This window comes from Cucurbita pepo, chromosome 9, assembly GCF_057944985.1.
Source record: "Cucurbita pepo subsp. pepo isolate OVF chromosome 9, ASM5794498v1, whole genome shotgun sequence".
Lineage (NCBI taxonomy): Eukaryota > Viridiplantae > Streptophyta > Magnoliopsida > Cucurbitales > Cucurbitaceae > Cucurbita > Cucurbita pepo.
The window spans coordinates 10271017-10291632 of NC_141806.1; the positions used below are offsets into that span (position 1 = coordinate 10271017).

General features: G+C 41.1%; 1 protein-coding gene across 1 annotated transcript; it reads left to right on the forward strand.

The window, feature by feature from the left end:
• Positions 1-3250: 3250 nt before the first annotated feature.
• LOC111787948 (pyrophosphate--fructose 6-phosphate 1-phosphotransferase subunit beta) lies at positions 3251-8912 on the forward strand. Its single transcript, XM_023668059.2, has 16 exons — positions 3251-3575; positions 3826-3987; positions 4060-4181; positions 4307-4360; positions 4447-4553; positions 4645-4750; positions 4915-4978; positions 5455-5543; positions 5996-6127; positions 6258-6428; positions 6504-6622; positions 7044-7155; positions 7299-7383; positions 8193-8237; positions 8373-8441; positions 8611-8912. Exons 1-16 carry the CDS (start codon positions 3380-3382, stop codon positions 8685-8687), a joined length of 1710 nt encoding a protein of 569 aa, XP_023523827.2. The 5' UTR covers positions 3251-3379; the 3' UTR covers positions 8688-8912.
• Positions 8913-20616: the final 11704 nt, after the last annotated feature.

The window sequence follows — 20616 nt, forward strand, 5'->3', positions numbered from 1 at the left end:
AAAATATTCGATCCAAATTATCGGAAACCAACTCCACATGATTTTTAATTTTAAGAATTTTAAATATGAAACCATAGACTTGATTTGGAAAAAAGAAAAGAAAAGATAAAACAGATACTCAGATATTTCTTTACCCTCAATAATTGGACTACAATATGATTGATATTTGCCGTCATTTTATCTTAATTGATATCGTTCAGAAGATGGATCTGAGGTTAAATTAAACCTTAAGGATTAGTAACTTTGGCCTAGGTCAACCAAGTAAAACCGAGTAAGTGGCTCCACTATTGGTTTGGATGGGAGAATTGTTTTATGTATGATGACAGATACCCAGTAGCCCTTGCACATGTCATATGTGTGATATGTTTTGATATGTAACGTTGTGTTATATTACGCTGTATGATAAGGTAAATAATATTATAGTATAAATGACATATCATGTTGTGTAACGATTAGCTATGATATGCTATGACATATCATGATACGTTTTGAAATAGGGAAATCTACGAGGCACAACCTCAACCTTCCTATGTCATGTCTTGGAAGCTATGTTATGTATGAAATGATGTATAAGAATTATGTAAGCATAATTACCGATTTAATATGTTATGAAAAAATGGAGGTTGTCTTGCATCATTTATTATGTCATGATGGAAAGTATGGGGACCTCATGCATAATTGTGTGTTCACATTTATCGGAATACTTATTCGTCATGTTATGTTAGTGCGGATGCGTACCTTCGATATTTATGTTTGTCATGATATCATGAGAGTCTTTTCCTCGATGGTGTCCGGCGACACGTTAGTGCGTTTAGCCCAACAAAGTTAGACCCAAAGAGTACGTATACGAGGGCACCTAGTGGGTCTCTATGTGCGTGTGCGTGGGCCATGTGTAGGGAAGTACCACACATCCAAGTCTGTCTAGACTAGAAAGAGCTCAAGATCATATTATGTTGTTTTAAATTATAGGTCTCACCATGTTGCATGTGTTTGCATTTCACGTCACTTAATAAATATTTCTTAAAATACTCAAGTCATGTGCTACTCTTACATTTCAGTAAATGCAATGCACCTTTGTACGGATGACGGAGGCGACATGTAAAGACCATGGAACCGGTATTAAGCTAGTTGTATTTTATCTTATTTGTTAGTCTTAGGTTAGATTAGGGCAATCTATTGTTTTCTAGTTTTTGGACATATTGTTTATTCTCGTTTCTTATATATTTTTGGATTGATTTATGGATTTTATTTTTAACGTGTAAGTCCATGACATCGTTTTTAAAATATTTTAAAGAAATTTTTTCACAGTTAACAGTCGTGTCATGTATGTAGTAGCCGCTTTATTTCATTAGAAAAATAGGATCGTTATTGAGAAAAAGTTTTATAATTTTGACTTACTTTTCAATTCTAGGCAACATTGGCAAAAGATGATGGAGTGGAGTTTTTGCTCGAATGAAAAGAACGAACAAAGGAGACAGTGTCGATGAAGTTGGTTTTGGGTCTTTCCGTGTGATGCACTGCTAAATAAATCTAGAACGGAGAGCTTAATTATCTTTTTCGTTTTTTTTTTTTTTTTTTTTGTTCAATTTTCTTTTAATCACATTTAAATAACATACGCAGAAATTCATAATAAATACTTTAAAAAGAAGTCATGGACTTACACATTTCTTTCAAAATAAGTAATTTGAAATAACATAGTCTTTTAACGTGAAAAATAAAATTTAATGTATACTACTGCCCTATCTTGATTCCCATGGCCTTTTCAGCATTCACCTTCATCTCTGTAGGGGCGCTTTACCTTTACCGGGAAAATATAAGGTTAGCACGTGGCTCAAGTATTTTAAGAAATACTTAGTAATTCACCCCACTGTTGGGGTTAGTAATGCAATCACACACATAACATGTGATAAGATAAGGAATCACTACAAGGGGAGTAAGATTCGGATTACCTTGTTGATCAAATATCTCAAGGCAAGAACATTGTTTGAGATTCGAATCACTCCACAAGCAAGATCGATCATGTCTAGCTTGATCAAATATTTCAAGGCAAGAACACTTGATTGAGATTCGAATCACTCCATAAGCAAGATTGATCATGTCGAGCTTGAATGATTCTACATGCAACCTAAACTACATAGAATTGCAAAGAAATTTAGTCATTGGCTAAAGAAAAAACACAAATGCTCATTTTACAATATTTTCTAAGTCTTTACAAATAAAACATACCTGATTTTATATAGCGTCAAAATGAAACTATTAAAGTCATTTCAAGAGTTGTAACATTCATACTTAATGATCATAATTAACAATTATGTAATTGTAACCTAAAGCAAATAAAAAGTCTTAAAATACATTAATGAAATACAACAACTCTAAATTATACTAAATTATAATCCACCCAAAATTTATAACATGAAACTTCATTCTTTTTCAATATGGCATGAATTGAAATATCTTTTGATAATTTTAACAATATTTTCTTCACATCTTCATTGAAGTATATAGTATGATTGATGTCTCTTGGTTCATACCAACATGATTGTGACCTATCCTTCAAAATCGTAACATGGTCTTGGACTCTTTACTTCTCCACTTACGTACCTCTGAGATTGGCTTGGTTGAGCACAATGCATTACACATTGTCGGATGCCACAGAAAAAGAAAGGCCCGCATGATATTATGGCGAACATAAATATCGAAAGTACGCGTCCGTACTAACAAGAAAGTATCCCGATGCATATGACATACATACATGCATGAGATCCCCATTATTTGCATTCATAGTATAGCATTAACATCATTCCCTTTCTCCTTTCATCCATGACATATTACATATATGCATTATGTATACGTGACAATCATCTCATGATGCATGACATAACTTTACACGGCAATACATAACGTGACATACATAGTATTTCATTTCATGTACAACATGGCATAATGGATATCACATGTATACATATCATAGCATCATATGTCATTACATAGAACACATACATATAGCATAAATAATATGGTGCATGCAGGGCCTATGAGGCATGCACCATCATATATCATTCAATTATCTAACTACAACAGTAAGATCATTTACCTGATTAGTTTAAGTTGATGTAACCCATTTATCCTTGATGAAAGTTCAATTTTGTCTTTTGAAATCTAAATAAAAAATAATAATAATAATATAATAATAAATAAATAATGTAAAACTAACCTAACGACCAGCTTTAGGAAACCACGCTTACCCTTTACCAACCTACCTTCCGTGAGGCGGAGAGTTCAACGTCCGAACGACTTTCTTGACCTTATCGACACTCAAATTTCCACTTCAATCTTCAAAAAAGAAAAACAAAAAGCCTCAATCACCTCTCTGTAAGCAATGTCACCGCCTTTTATCGCTAATGCCGATGTTTCCCTCGTCAATGCAGCTTCTCCGCCGGTGATCGGGCGGGTTGCTTCCGTGTATAGCGATGTGCAATCCCACCGTATCGATCAGCCTCTTCCTTTTCCCTCTGTTCTCAAAAACCCCTTCAAAATCGTCGATGGTCCTCCTAGCTCCTCCGCTGGCAATCCAGGTAATTATGGAAGAATTCTTTACTTATCTTCCCGTTAGGATTCATGGTGAACTAGTTGATTGATGAGTCGAAGGAACAATAACGTTATGCATTGATTTTTTTCTTCTCTTAATATATGTGTTTTTCTTATTGTAAATCTCGTTATTGTTTGAAGTTTGGGTTGTTCTTAATGCGCTTTCCGAGTTCATTGGCGCCAATCGCCGGTTCTTAGGCTTTTAGAGTGTTTGAGTTGTGTGTTATGTGTATGCAGAGGAGATCGCGAAGCTGTTTCCTTGTCTCTTTGCCCAACCGTCGGCATTGTTGGTGCCAAATGATTCCAGTTCGGTGCAGGTGAATAAGAACTTGAAGATCGGTGTTGTCCTGTCTGGAGGCCAAGCGCCCGGAGGACATAATGTGATTTCTGGACTATTTGGTAAATGAAGAAACAATAATGTCGTTTTTCTGTTCAAGCTGTTGTTAATTAGCATCTACGATTTTGGTGAAGATTACCTACAGGATCATGCAAAAGGAAGCACGTTGTATGGTTTCAAGGGTGGTCCTGCAGGGATCATGAAATGCAAATATGTTGAACTGACTGCAGAGTTTATTTACCCATATCGCAATCAGGTTCGTTTTCTCGAACGGATTTCTATAGAAATTGTTAATGCGAATGTGTGTGTGATCCAGAGGTGAATTGGTTGCCATTCTAATGCAATTCTTGTTCTTAATGCATCTTCTTTTTCTTTTATCAGGGTGGTTTTGATATGATATGCAGTGGGAGGGACAAGATTGAAACTCCAGAACAGGTGAAACTCTTTCTTTGCAGAATTTGCCTTGTGTGATTCCTTACGTATAGTCAAGGCAGAGATTAATAGTTTGGTTCCATTTTCAGTTCATGCAAGCTGAAGAAACAGCTCAGAAGCTTGATCTGGATGGGCTTGTTGTGATTGGTGGAGATGACTCCAACACAAATGCTTGTCTCCTCGCTGAAAACTTTAGGTACTTTGGGAAACTATGAATTTTTGTTTTTTGCAACAAAAGGAAACTCTGTAATTGATTTTTTCCTTCTATTCTGTTGTTTTCAAATTAGGAGTAAAAATTTAAAAACCAGAGTAATTGGTTGTCCAAAAACCATCGATGGTGATCTCAAGTGCAAAGAGGTACCCACAAGTTTCGGATTTGATACTGCTTGCAAGGTATTCATTTCTCTTTGGAACTGCTTTACAATTCAATTTTTCTTGTAGACTCGCCTTTCATCAATGTTGCAAAGTTGAAGTTGTTTCTTCAAGAATTGAAGTGAAAAGGGAATCTTGCATAAATGAGATGAGGTTCTTAATAGGCTCTGCTGATATTTATGCAGATATACGCCGAGATGATTGGTAATGTGATGGTTGATGCTCGATCAACAGGAAAATACTATCACTGTAAGCATTTTTCTTGATGCAATTGGCGTTTGATGTAACTAGAAATGGGTCTGATCTGCTGACATTTTTATAATAACTGAATCTATTAGGACTTCAATTATTAGTATTTTGAGTTCAGATTTATTTTTATCCATCATTGTCCCTGTTAAATGGTCCCTTACTCTAGAAAAAGATGTCATTTTCTATACCTGGATCTTAAAATTCCTAAATTTCTATCTTGTCCATTGTAAAAACAAAACAAAACAAAATAAAAATTATATTTTCTTTTTTAAAATTCATCTTGTTGCTTCTCCACAGAAAACAGAGAACTTCTCTGTGTTCAATTTTATGTTTATCTTCCCTATTTGATCTACCTAATGTGTAGTTATGCTAGTTCATTGTTCCAATGTTGTTAATGTCTTCTGATACCTTTTTCTATCTCTCTCAAGTTTCAAGCATATTATCATATGGCATTAACAGTGTATTTACATCCGCAGTTGTCCGGCTTATGGGTCGTGCTGCTTCTCACATCACACTGGAGTGTGCTTTGCAAACTCATCCAAACATTACTATTATTGGAGAAGAGGTCACTGCTTTACTTAACTACTTCAGATAGAACCATTGAAATCTTTGTCAAGAAGGGCATTTACCACCATATGCTTTACCCCCTACGGTTTTTTGTTCTCTTTGAGAACCGGATTTTGTGCGTAAAATAGCAACAGATATCCTGTTTCACTTCTTCCATATTTGCTTGCAAGGTTACATCAAACAAAACTTGAGAGTATAAATGAAAATCTGTGATAATTTAATACTGGCTTCCCATGTCATATCCATTGGCCTAAGTGACACAGAAAGCCTATCTTGTCAGCTTTGAAAATATATTCTCTATGACCTAGTTGACTCATGGAGATTTAGCTTAATCACTTGATTGGTTCTGAATGTATGCAGGGGAAACTGTTTCCATTTGGAAGCCATGTATTCACGTGTTTTTATAAAGTAGTTTATAGGGTAGAAACCTAATTTAGACTTGTTTTGCAGGTTGCGGCTAAGAAGCTTACCTTGAAAAACGTTACAAACTACATTGTCGATGTAATTAGCAAACGGTCCAAACTTGGCTATAATTATGGTGTTATTCTTATTCCTGAGGGTCTGATTGACTTTATTCCTGAGGTATTGCTATGATTATTATCATTAATGTTGTTTCTTTCTTTAGCTAGTACACATAATCCACTAGCCTAAGACACTGAATATCAACATATCATTCATGAACTGGTACTCATTTATGACCTGCTTTCTACAGGTACAGCAGCTCATTGCAGAACTCAATGAAATTCTTGACCATGATATTATAGATGAGGATGGGCTATGGAAAAAGAAACTTAAAACTCAATCTTATCACCTTTTTGAATTTTTCCCACAAGCAATCCAAGAACAATTGTTGCTTGAAAGAGATCCACACGGCAATGTCCAAGTAAATATTTTTTCTTGTTTTGTTGTAGTCTTTCCTTAGATTCCCTAGTTTGATTAACTATATTATACATGTCAGGTCGCAAAAATAGAAACGGAAAAAATGCTTATTCAAATGGTTGAAACTGAGTTGGAAAAGAGGAGGCAAGAAGGTGCATATAATGGCGGCCAATTCAAGGGGCAGTCACATTTCTTTGGGTACTCATTCTACTCGCTCTTGAAATTTCTGTTTAGATGCTCCTGTTAATTAATTTAGTGATAACAACATAATGAGTTTGACTCTACACAAGCCAAACTTAAGTAGCGGTCTTAGTCTAGACTAGACTCGGGCAGTTTGGATCTCAAAAACATGCTTGTTGGGGTACACAGTATCTAAGCTTCTATTAGGAACTCATAAAGCAAAGGGCCAATCAAATGGTGGGTTAAGCTGACTGCTAATTGACTTGAAAATGTGGATATGCGACGGTTAATGTGAGGCACTATTATATGGCCACTTGATTCCTTGTTGATTCAAGATTATGTGAAAAGACTATATTTGTAAGATTAGTGCCTTTATGTGTCTCTGTTTAATTCTCTCTTCTTTTTTTTCCTTTTTCCTTTTTCTTTTATAAATTTATAGGTATGAAGGGAGGTGTGGTTTACCCACAAACTTTGATTCAACATATTGCTATGCTTTGGGTTATACTGCTGGAGCTCTCCTCCAGAGTGGAAAAACTGGACTGATATCATCGGTCTGTCTTTCCGACTTCCTGTACCTTCTGATTCGTTTTAGTATCCGACCATTAAGCCTTCCACTTTTTTTTTCTTGTTATCAGTTTCCTCTAGAGTTCTTGTTCCTCATTTCTATTGTTTATATGTTAATCATGTCTACCAGGTAGGAAATTTGGCTGCTCCAGTTGAAGAATGGACGGCTGGTGGAACTGCATTGACTTCACTAATGGACGTGGAGAGGAGACACGGTAAAAGCTTTATCGACGACAACATGCATTCCTTTTCTCTCTTAGATTACCTTTTTGAGGAATTAGAAACGAAAATGGCAGGGTATAAAGAATCCTCCCAAAATAAGGGCAATGGAGTTTACCTACAAATCGAAATGACATCAAAGTTTCCTGTACATGAGTGATAAAAATTGCAAAAGGAACGTTTAAACTAGGGCGACAAGTTACACACTTAGATACCTTTAATAAGTTCAAAATATGGTGCCTTTCATAAGTTTAAATTATGGTTTCTATGTTAGTTATAAAATATATTTTTGTTTTATATATAAATATACTTTGTGAGTATCTGATCCAACTAGCACATATCTCGATTGTTCTCATAAGACAACTCAACCCTAGGTATAAAATATCTTACTAGTTGCTAAACCCGACATAGTGGGATTAGTGAAAGTGTACATATGTAGGTCTGAACTTCTTTATAAGATTAGAAAGATATGGAGAGAAGTAGAGTATCATCACATATTCTGTCTAAAGACAATTATCTTCTCATTATTAGGAACCACGACTCTTTACAATGATATTGTCCACTTTGAGCTATAAGCTCTCTAGCTTTTCTTTGGGCTTCCTTAAAAGGCCATACCAATAGAGATGTATTCCTTACTTATAAACCCAGTATCATTCCCTAAATTAGCCATGGGACCCCCTCCCAACGATCCTCAACACTCATCACAACTTCGAACGGCTTGGGACTGACTGATTGAACAATTTCATGAGGCCTAGTTTAATATTTATCATTTGATCTCTTTCTAAAGGTAGAATTCATTTGACAGGTAAGTTCAAGCCTGTGATCAAGAAGGCAATGGTGGAACTTGATGGTAATATTTCTGAAGGAACATTATTACTATATGCCATCTTCCTCATTCACAAGTATAATTTGGATATGTCATTTTTCTATTCTGCAAGCCAGAAAGCGAAGCATCATACTAAAAATTCCATGATTCTATGGTCAGGTGAACCTTTCAAGAAATTTGCATCGCTACGAGACGAGTGGGCTGTCGAGAACTGCTACATCAGTCCAGGTTGGTATTCGGCCTCAAACATCAACCTCTCATATCAATATCTCATATACTTCATTCATATCTTGCTTGTTATTGATTACCGGAAGAAAAATACCATCTTTTTGTTGCTTTCAGCGAAACTGAACCTTCAAATATTTACTTGTTCATTCTGGTTTTGATCTCCTTGTAGGTCCAATTCAATTTGTTGGTCCTGCATCGAATGTGATTAATCACACGTTGTTATTGGAACTTGGGGCTCAAGCATGATCATATTTCTTGATTTGTGATAATTTTTCAATACCACTCCTCCAGAAACGAAGGAAAAAAAAAACTGTCTTCAACGGAACAATTTGTTATTGTCAATGCTTTTTTTTTTTTTTTTTTTTTTTTTTTTTTTTTTTTGTCGAGGAGATTTCTATATACCGTGTTTACTGAACCAACACAGAATCATAAACAAGTGGAATATTGTCCTATTTGGGCTTTTCCTTTCAAGTTTCTCTTTAAGGTTTTTAAAATGCTGCTAGGGAGAGGTTTTCACACCCTTGTAAATAATGTTTCATTCTCTTCTAGAACTGATGTAGGATCTAACAATCTACCCCCTTCAGGGCCCATAGTGTCCTGCTGGCACTCGCTTTCTCCCATCGATATGGGATCTCACAATTCACTCCCCTTCGAGACCCAGTGTCACAATCGCACTTTTAATGGCAGTGGACTTGCGATTGTGTGGCACTCACTTTCCAACGACAAGTGAGCTAAGTCAATTCGTTCTTGCGTCGCCTACAGCCAAGCGATATATGCTCGAGCCTCTGGCCTTGGTTTTAAGAGAAGGTTTTAGAAAACGAGGGCAAAGAGAGATTTTTGAAAAATAAGCATGCAAGAGAGAAATAACAACGGCTTACGGATATATAACCTTGGGTAGGGAGTTGACAACTAGTTGTATCCCCCTATAGGGAGAAGTTGACAACTAGTCGTATCCCACGGTATATAACCTTGGGTAGGGAGTTGACAACTAGTTGTATCCCCCTATAGGGAGAAGTTGACAACTAGTCGTATCCCCCTATAGTACATTCTGAGGCATTTCATGTCTCACAGGCCTAGACATGATATTTCTGAAACGTCATACTTCCTAATGCCTCACAGGCCTAGACATGATATTTCTGAAACGTCATACTTCCTAGAAATACAAAAGTAAAACACTAGAATATGAAAAGACATAAAGGGTTGGGCTTGTCATGGGCATGCGACCATGGGCAACACGCCTTGGACGAGCATGACCATGACATCCTCCCCCACCTAATTGGTTGACGTCCCTGTCAACTGACTTCTTTCAAACCTGGCGATGTGGGTGGTGGCGGAGTCCAGATCTTCGGCGCATTTCTAGCTGGTTTCCTCCGTAGGGAGATTCTTCCATTTGACAAGGAATTCACGAATCGTCCGTACGGGTCTTCCTATCTTCCTAACCTTGTTGGCTAGGATCTCCTCTATTTCTTTGCTGTCTCTTTGTGTTTCAGATCGATGCTCGATCTTGTGATTACATTTCACTGGTCGTCATCCGGGTCAGGGTGGTAAAGCTTCAAGTTGCTCACATGAATTACTGGGTGGATTTTCATCCATGTGGGTAGCGCAACTCTGTAGGAGGTAGCCCCGATCTTTTTAACGACTTCAATCGGGCCTTCATATTTTTGAACTAGTCGCTAGTCTTTTCGGCTGCGAAATCTGATCTGTTCTTGTCTCAACTTGATGAGAACTTGATCTCCTGGTCGGAATTGAAGGGGGCGACGCTTCTTGTCCGCCCACTTCTTCATATGCTTGGAAGCTTTCTCTAAATATGTCCGGGCTATATCTGTTGGCTGCTTCCATTCTCTCGTGAAGTTTTGAGCTTGAGGGTTTTTCCCTGCATAAGGATGATCAATAATATGTGGTAAGGCCGGTTGTCGTCCACTTACAATTTCGAAGGGACTCTTCCCCGCAGACGAGCTCGTTTGACAATTGAAACAGAATTGGACAACATCTAGCAGTTGTATCCAGTTCTTCTGGCGAGCGTCGACGAAGTGACGTAAGTATTCTTTGAGCAAGCAGTCGAACCGTTCTGTCTGTCCATCGGTTTGAGGATGGTAGCTCGAAGAGATGTTTAAAGTCGTTCCCAAGAAGGCGAATAATTCGGTCCAAAATGTGCCGATGAATCTACCATCTCTATCACTGATCATGCTCGACGGAATGCCCCATAACTTGACAACGTGTTTGAAAAATAGTTGGGCTATTAGTTCAGCCGAGCATAATTTGGGAGTGGGAACAAACGTCGCATATTTCGAGAACCGATCTACAATAACCAAGATGGCGTCATATTCTCCGACTTTTGGGAGGTGTATTATGAAGTCCAGAGACACACTTTCCCAAGGTCTTGTTGGCACAGGTAGAGGTTCCAAGAGTCCCGAGACTTTGGCTTTCTCGACTTTGTCCTGTTCGCAGATGAGGCACGTCTTGGTATACTACATGATATCGTCCGCATATTCGGCCAGAAGTACCCCTTTTTGATTAGGGTATACGTTCTTTGCCACCCAGGGTGTCCTGCCCATAAGGTATCATGACATTCCTGAATGAGCTTCTTCCTCAGTTCTCCCGTTCTTGGGACGTATAATCTGTTTCATTTAGTCATTAGAAGGTCTCCCTCAACCCAAAACTGTCGTGTCTTCCCAGCTTTAGCTAGTTCGACGATGGCTTTGGCCGATGGGTCTTTGTGTAAATGTTCTTTGATGATGTCGCGCATCGATCCATCGATCTTACTTGAATGAATATGGGCTAACATGCACAGGGCCGCATGTTCGCCCTTCCGACTAAGTGCATCGGCTGCTTGATTACTCTTCCCTACCTTGTGTTCGAATTTCAAGTCGAATTCCGCCAACGACTCTTGCCACCGTGCTTGTTTTGTCGTCAATTTTGGTTGATCGAAGAAGTGGCAGATGGCACTGTTATCCGTCTTCACTATGAACTGTGATCCCAAGAGATACTGTCTTCAGACTCGTAGGCAATGGACTACAGCCAGCATTTCTTTTTCGGAGACAGTGTATGTCCGTTCGGCATCATTAAGCTTCCAACTTTCATAAGCGATGGGGTGGTCTTCTTGAATAAGGACACTGCCTAGGACAAAGTCGGAAGCATCTATTTCTATTTCAAATGGCTTTGTAACATCTACTAACCCGAGGACAGGACCCCTCGTCATGGTTGCCTTCAGATCTACAAAGGCCATTTGACATTTATTTGACCACGACCAAGGGTGGTCTTTCTTCAGGAGCTCCGTTAAGGGGGCGGCTCGTCGTGAAAACCCTTCCACGAACCGTCTATGGTAGTTTGCTAATCCTAAGAAGGACCGCACATCGGATACGGAAGTAGAGACTTTCCACTCTTGGATAGCTTTTATCTTATCGCTATCCATCCCAATTTGTCCACAACTGATGACATGTCCGAGGAAGTTGATGCATGCCTTTGCGAAGGCACATTTTTCTTTCTTGACCTGCAACTGATTTTGCCGCAGCTTGTCAAATACCAGCTTCAAGTGCACCTTGTGTTCCTCTAGAGTTGTGTTGTATACAACTATGTCGTCGAGGTATACTATGACGAACTGATCCAAGTATTCGTAGAAAAGCTGGTTCATTAACGTGCAAAACGTAGCTGAGGCGTTTGTCAAGCCAAAGGGCATTACCAGGAACTCGAAGGCTCCATATCTTGTCACGCACGTCGTCTTGGACTCATCCCCCTCGGCGATACGTACTTGGTAGTACCCTGATCGTAAGTCCAACTTCGTGAAGTATTTGGCCCCTTGAAATTGGTCGAACAAGTCGGATATTATCGGCAGTGGGTATTTGTTGCGTACCGTCACCTTGTTTAAGGCTCTATAATCTATGCACAAACGCAACGTCCCATCCTTCTTTTTCTGAAATAGTACGGGTGCTCCGTAAGGTGCTTTTGTCGGGCAGATGAATCCTGCCGTCAACAACTCATCTAGTTGTTTCCTCAATTCGGCTAGCTCAGGGGGAGCCATTCGGTATGCGTTCTTCGCTGGGGGTTTAACCCCGGGAAGGAGTTCAATTTCGTGATCAATGCCTCGATGGGGTGATAATGTTTGTGGTAGGCTCTCTGGCATTATGTCAGCATAACTGTTTAGTACCTCCTTGATTTCTTCTAGGATAGTTTCCTCAGTAGTCACTTCTTTCATCAGTGGTATAGCCATAAATGTAGGTTCCTCCCGTGCGAGTCCTCTTTTCAATTGTATGGCCGAGATCATTCTAAGATTACCTGACAGCTTAATGCTTGCAGGTATTACTGTGGGATTGTGGTCGGTGATCACCAAGCATTTCGCCAGTGGCATTGGGATAACTCTGTGTTCTAGGAGGAACTCCATCCCAAGTACCACGTCAAAGTCGTCCGTACGAACTACGACAAGGTGCAACTCTCCTGTCCAAGCCCCTAATTTGAAGGGGACTCTTTTGGAAACTCCCACAATAGGCAAGGCCTCGGAGTTGATAGCTTTCATTTTTCCAGGGTCTTTTCCTATGGTAAGTCCCAATCTTCGGGCTTCTTGATCGGCCGATGAAGTTATAAGTCGCTTCTGAGTCTATCAAAGTGCTCTTGCTCGGTCGAGAGTTTATTGTCGCATCCACAAACATGAGCCCTTTCTCTATTATCTCCTTCGGGTCGACCTTCCGTTGGAGGGCTGACAAGAATTTGAGCGCGCCCATTCAGGGGGTTGTCTTGATCTTCCTTCTTGTCTAGCATAGTCTCGACTCTTGTGTCGTTGCTCTCTTGAATGGACACTTGGAGTGCAGTGAGAGAGGCCCGATGAGGACAGTAGGACACTTTGTGGGGGCCTTTTACACAATATGCATTGTAAAGGTGTTGTCGGGTGGTTCCTTTGAGGGTAAGGTTCTCGAGATGTCCCTGCTTGGTTGTTCTGAGCAGGTCTATCTGTCCACCTGCTTGGTCTGTCGTTACCTCTGTTTGGCCTGTTGGGGCTCCCATTTCGATGACCTGACGGTTTATATGTTTTGCCCCCAGTGTTTGGGGCCTGTGTTGTTTTTCTTTGGTAACTCGCCTCGTTCCCATAGTCTAGGAGTCTCTCGGCGCATGCAATTGCAGTAGCTAGGTCTTTGACCTTTTTCTCGTGTATTTTTGTTTTGGCCCACGGTTGTAACCCATTTATAAATAAGAACACCTTGTCCTTCTCTGATGTGCCCCTGATATCTAGCATCAGGGTCGAAAATTGTCTGACATAGTCTCTTATGCTTCCAGTTTGCTTTAGGGCTATTAGTTTTTCCATTGCTAGATGGTCTACGTTTTCGGGGAGGAATTGGTCCCCCAACTCTCTCTTGAGGTCTTCCCACGAGTCTATGGTGCACAATCCATTCTCGATGTCTTGTACCTTCATACGCCACCAAAGTTTGGCATCGTCTATGAGATACATTGAGGCTACTGTCACCTTTATGTCATCGGTACAAGCCGATGTGGCTTTGAAGTACTGTTCGACATCAAAGATGAAGTTTTCCAACTCTTTGGCTTCCCGGTTCCCTTTGAAAGGTCTAGGGTCGGGAAACTTCAGTTTGTTGGATCCTGTATTAGTTTGCCCAGTTGAGACGTTCTCCACGGCTTTCATGGTCACCTCGATTCGGGTGCTCATGGTGGACATCTTTTCTTGGATGTCATCGATCGTTGTTCTGAATTCATCCGGTAATCCATTGAACAAACTCATCATTGTATTTTGTAGTACGTTGAACTCTTTGCCACGTCCCTCCTTGTGCGCGACAGAGCTATCGGGGCTACCAGACGGTCTTGGGCTCCTCGTAGGAGCAAATTTTTCTTCGAGTGAGATCACTCGAAACATCAGTTTTGCGATTGGCAACCCATCTAGGCGGTTACCCATTGCATCGATCTCTACGACTTTTCCACTCAATTCCTTCACCCGTGCTTCCAGGAAGCGGATGGTGTCAGGGACTTCTTTGAGGAACAACATTTCCTCCTCTATTAAGTAAGCCGGTCGGCTTGTGATTTGGGTGTCGACTTTGTCGTCGACATGTTTTCGGTCTTTGCTATTTCACAGAGCTTACAAAGCTCTGATACCACTTGTCACAATCGCACTTTTAATGGCAGCGGACTTGCGATTGTGCGGCACTCACTTTCCAAGGACAAGTGAGCTAAGCCAATTCGTTCTTGTGTCACCTACGGCCAGGCGACATATGCTCGAGCCTTTGGCCTCGGTTTTAAGAGAAGGTTTTAGAACACAAGGGCAGAGAGAGATTTTCAAAAGAGAGATTTTTGAAAGAGACGTTATATAAGCAAGCAAGAGAGAAATAACAACGGCTTACAGTATATAACCTTGGGTAGGGAGAAGTTGACAACTAGTCATATCCCCCTATAGTACATTCTGAGGCATTTCATGTCTGACAGGCTTAGACATGATATTTCTGAAACGTCATACTTCCTAGAAATACAAAAGTAAAACACTAGAATATGAAAAGACATAAAGGGTTGGGCTTGTCATGGGCATGCGGCCATGGGCAACACGCCTTGGACGAGCATGACCATGACACCCAGCATCCTCACTGGCACATCATCCGGTGTCTAGCTCTGACACCATTTGTCACGACCCAATATTATACTATGAGTCGTGACTCAAAATGACGTGAATGTAACAAAAACATTTGAAAATGCATTAAGGCGAAACCATTTATTTCAAGTGAAATTTTAAAACAAATGTTCAAATAATTAACAATTCTTGGGACGAAAATATGTGAATTCGAATACAAAAGAAAAACTGGACTGATATCTCGGGACATGCATTCCTCTATGACAATCCACATCTTTGATCACGCCCTCTCTTGACCAGACGCCTCACGCACTTGAAAAAGGGAAACATAGCAAGGATGAGTATAAAAATTATACTCAGTAAGCCACCTACTTGTAGGCTATCATCGCATCCTAATGCTTAACGGATTCCCACGGGCTTCTAATTAGCTCCAGGACTTTTGGTTCTGGTCTTAGTCCCTTGGGGATTGCCCCTTGGAGCTTCTCTAGTCCTCCGTCCTTTCATTTAGTCTCTAAGAGTTCCTTATGCCGAGCTGTAATGACCGGTGTCTCTCTATGAGGTGCTACCTCTGCATGGTTATTTGAGACCACATGGCATCTTGCTTAGGAGTGTATTGAGTACCTCCTAGGCCCATAATAGTCCCCTGGGGGCACAACCCAATCTGTTCCCACACAGCTAATGGGTTGTACGACGTGGGGACACATTTCCCATGCAAAATGGCCAAGCAGTAGTAAGAACTAATCAGGAACCCCTGGTCCTCCCACGGAGCTATAGATATCGTTCACACAACTAGCAGCCTAAGAACAATCCTAAGGTACTTCGTTGTCGTGGTAATCTGTTAGGTTCCTAGGGAAGGGATAGGTCTAAACCCAGTGACTCATCACTCTAATCATGAATCCCTAGGCTTATTGTAACAACGATTCATAAACATTAACTTAGTGCACATATATCAAGCATCAAGATACAACATACATAATTCATGCATAAGCATAAACCATGATTCAATTTTCATAATTCATACATTTTGCCACCTAAACTCATATCATGGAAAAATCTAGTCAACTAAGGAAATTAAACTAGCATGCATGCATACCGAAGTGATTCCTACAAATATTTCTTCTTAAGTTCCATGTGGTGACTTACTTGGTTGACACATGCCCTTTCGCTGGCGTCTCTATGCAAGTAGGGTATCCAAAAATACTGATTTTCCTCGACTATGTCCCTATTCTCATAAAAACATTGTTAGAATTGGAATCGGGACGAAAATTAGGCAAACAGAAGTCAAACGGACAAAAATGGGTCTTACACGCACCGAGAACACGTCTACTCTCGGGCGGCACGCGCAGGTTGCTTCTGTGCAGTCATGGGTCAGCGGTCCAATTGGGGTCGACGGCTCGATTCGCTCAGGTGGACCGTGGGTTGGTTTGGGCCGACAGGTTACGAGTCGGGACAGATCAGTCTGTAGGTCTGTAGACAGGTAGGGTACACTAGCGATGCGTGGCACCGTATTGCTGGGGCCATGTTGCTCCAATCGTCGTCCGCCGCGTAGCTCCAACCAATGCGCAACGTGTGTCCTCCGCCTACCAAGCCGCGCTACACCGGTTGACACGTGGCTGCCAAAAAATCCTTCTCTCCCCTCCATTGACTTTTGGCTGAATTCCTTTTTTTTTTTTTTTTTTTTTTTTTTGAGCATTACAAACTCTCCCCTTCTTAGGAACTTTCGTCCCCGAAAGTCGACATCTCTTGGAAGAGTTCAGGATAGGCTCTCTTTACGTCCTCTTCTCATTCCCAAGTTGCCTCTTCCTCATGGTGGTTACCCCATGAGACCTTCACCAAGGAAATAACTTTGTTGTTCAATCGCCTGGTGTCTCGAGCCAAAATTCTGCTAGGTTTCTCCTCGTATGACAGATCTTCCTAAAGACAAAGCGTTTCATGTTCAATCACGTGGGTAGGGTGTGGAGTGTATTTTGCAGCATGGACACGTGGAACAAATTGTGTACGGCGGCAAGGTTCGATGGTAGGGCAATTCCATAGGCCACAGTCTCAACTCTCTCTAGAATCTCGGAGGGGACTATGAACCTTGGGCTCAACTTTTCCTTCTTCCCGAACCTCAACACCCCCTCATAGAGGCTACCTTCAGGAACACATGGTCACCCACTTCAAATTCGAGGTCCCTTTTATGCAAATATGCATAGCTCTTCTGTTGGGTCTGAGCGGTGAGTATTCTCTGCTTGATTTTTTGCACCATTGCGTTGGTGACCTTAACCAACTCTGGTCCCAGTAGTTGCTGTGTGCCTACCTCTTCCCAAAACACTGAGGTTCAACACCTAAGTCCATATAATGCCTTGAAAGGCGCCATTTGGATGGTGGCTTGATAACTGTTATTGTAGGCAAATTCCATCAAGGGCAAATGTTCGTCCCAACACCCAGAGAAATTTATGACATAGGCTCGCAACATATCTTCTAAGATCTGATTCAGCCTTTCGGTCTGTCCATCTGTTTGAGGATGAAAAGTTGTACTAAACCTTAACTGAGTTCCTAGTGCTTGCTAGAGACTTTTCCAAAACTGAGAGGTGAACCTGGTGTCCTGGTCTGATACTATGGACACTGGTACCCCGTACAGGTAATGTCATCATGTTCTCAGAGCCAACACTACCGCTGCTAACTCGGGGTCATGAGTCGGGTAGTTTAGTTCATATTTCTTATGTTGTCTAGAAGCATACGCTATCACCTTACCCTTCTGCATGAGCACACACCCTAAACCTTTCACTAATGCGTCACCGTACACCATGAGATCGCCTGACCCATCTAGAAATGTGAGAAACAGTGTTGTCACCCACCTCTCCTTGAGTTCCTGGAAACTCTATTCAAGCAAAGGGCTTGCCCTTCTTGGTTAGCTGAGTTAGCACTGAAGATATTTTGGAGAAGCCCTGGATGAACCTTTTGTAATATCCAGCTAGCTAGCCCTAAAAAACTCCACACTTTAGTGACTGTGGTCGGCCTTGGCCACCTCATCACTACTTCTATCTTAGCTAGGTCTACTGTGATCTCTCTGCTTGACACCACATGACTCAGAAACGCTACTTCAAATAGCCAAAACTCACACTTGGAGAACTTGGCGTACAACTGCTAGACTCTCAATATTGTCAGGACTTTCCTCAGGTGCTCTTCATGCTCTGCCTCTGACTAAGAGTATTAGAATGTCATCAATGAACATTATAACAAAAGTGTTTAAGAATTCTTCAACACCTTGTTCATTAGTTCCATGAAGACTGCTGGTGCATTGGTAAGGCCAAAGGACATAACAAGAAACTCGTAATGTCCATAATGACTTTTAAAGGCTGTCTTAGGTATATCTTTCTCTCTGATCCTCAAGTGATGATACCTTGACCTCCAATTTTGGAGAAAACTGTTTCTCCCTGTAGCTGATCAAACGAGTCATCAATTCTTGGGAGAGGGTACTTATTCTTTATGGTGACATTGTTTAGCTCCCTATAATCAATACACAACCGTAGAGACTCGTCCTTCTTCTTGACAAATAGAACAGGGGCTCCCTAGGGTGATAAACTAAGTCGAATGAAACCCTTATCCAACAGCTCCTATATATGTTCCTTCAATTTTCTGAGTTCTACAGGTGCCATTATACAGGGTGCCTTGGAGATCGGCGCAGTTCCTGGTTCTAAACCGATCCCGAAATCAACTTCCCTAACTTAGGGCAAACTTGACAAATCCTCCGAAAAAACATCTACGAACTCCCTGACGATGCGTACTGATGAGACCGTTTGCTCGTTACGGTTGCCTAAGGTCGCGCTCGCTAAAAATGCACTTGCACCACTACAAATCATCTTTCTGACCTTTAGTGTTGTTATGACGCTTGGGGTTCTTTTGGGAGTGTCTCCCTTGTAGGTAAAGTTGTCCCCTGACGGGAGTCTAGGAGTCACTATTCGAGTCTCACAATCTATCAAAGCATGATTCTCGCCTAGCTAATCCATACCCAAGATGACATTGAAGTCTTGCCTGCTTAACACTATTAGTGCAGCTTCGATGACACGTCCTAGCACTGTTACATTACCTACCTTAACCCTATGGGTAGCTAACAATAGCTCGTGAGTAGGGGTAGACACTGATAGGGTGATCTCTAAAGGTTCCTTCTCTAGGTGTGCTAGCTCTACAAACTCCTTAAATACGAACGAATGTGTCGAACCCGAATCAAACAACACTAAAGCCAAATGACCAAAGATGGGTAGCGTACCTGTAACAACTGCGTCAGGCTCGTCAGCTTGTCTAGTTGTGCTTGCATGGGCTACAACTCACCCTTACTAATGCTGAGCATCCTGGGCCCTTTGATTTTGTGTCGCAGGTCAGTTGGCATGCTGATCGTTCCTCTAAGGGCAATCTACTGCAAGGTGCCCTGTTCGGCCACATTTGTAGCATGCATCTATTCCTACTCTACATTCCCTCGAGTGAGGACGCCGACAATTAGGACAATTGGTCCTGTTCTGCACCGAGGCTTTCCCCCGCTTATTAGTGTGGTCGCGGGGCGGTCCACTAGTTTTGGGGTGGCTCCGGTCGGTCCTCTTCCCTTGGACTATTGTGTGGGATGATTGGGCTGATCCCCACTGTAGTTTGTCGATTAGGATCACCACCCGAAGGGCTTCTACATAATCAGAGGATGTATGGGCTGCCACATGCCCCTTTAGCTCATTCCTTAGGCCAGTAATAAATCGTTTGGCCTTCAACTCTTCTGTGCTCACATATACTAGAGAAAACCTTACCAACCTGTTGAACTCCAGATCGTATTCCTCTACTGACTTGTCTCCCTGTTTCAGTTCAAGGAATGTTGCTTGCATTTTCATCATAGCAGTGACTGGATAGTATTTGTGGAAATAGGTTTCTTTAAACTGGCACCAAGTAATAGGCTCTCCTTATGGTGCAATGATCCTCTGAGCACCTTTCCACTAGAAGTGTGTCTCTCCTTTCAACATGTATGTCCCACAATGTACTTGATACTCCAGCAGATAGTTCATGTTATAGAAGACTGTTTCTATAGTCTCTAGCCAATTCTCTACTGCGATGGGATTCACCTTGCCTTTGTTAAAGGAATGCGATTTATGTCTCTGAAAATCTTTCAGGTAATGGGACTCCACGGTCATCGTCCCTGAATCTTTGGTCCCCTATAATGTTGTCTGATTAGCAACTAGTGTCTGCATCATTTGGGTCATCAAAGCCTAATTTTCCATTGAGGTCAACATGAATGCCTATAATACATCCAGTGTGGGTGTGACTAATAGCTGATTGAGACCCTTGGACCCCTATAATGGCTGGATGGCAAAATGACACATTTGCCCCTCCGTTGACTTGGCTGAATTCATTTTTTTTTTTTGAACGTTACACCATTTGTAACAACCCAAGTCCATCGCTAGTAGATATTGTCTTCTTTGGGCTTTCCCTTTCAGACTTCCCCTTTAGGTTTTTAAAACGCGTCGCCTAAGAGTGGTTTCCACACTTTTATAAAAAATATTTCGTTTTCCTCTCCCACCGATGTGGGATCTACAAATAAGGTTGTAATGGCCCGTCTTTTCATGCATTGGAGTTGCTACCAACTAAATATAATTTGTG

Bases quoted from the DNA above. Each gene is read 5' to 3' on its own strand.
- LOC111787948 (XM_023668059.2), top strand. From the start codon at position 3,380: ATGTCACCGCCTTTTATCGCTAATGCCGATGTTTCCCTCGTCAATGCA. The intron at 4,182-4,306 runs GTTCGTTTTCTC...TTCTTTTATCAG, and splicing joins TTTACCCATATCGCAATCAG to GGTGGTTTTGATATGATATG. The intron at 6,623-7,043 runs GTACTCATTCTA...ATAAATTTATAG, and splicing joins GGGCAGTCACATTTCTTTGG to GTATGAAGGGAGGTGTGGTT.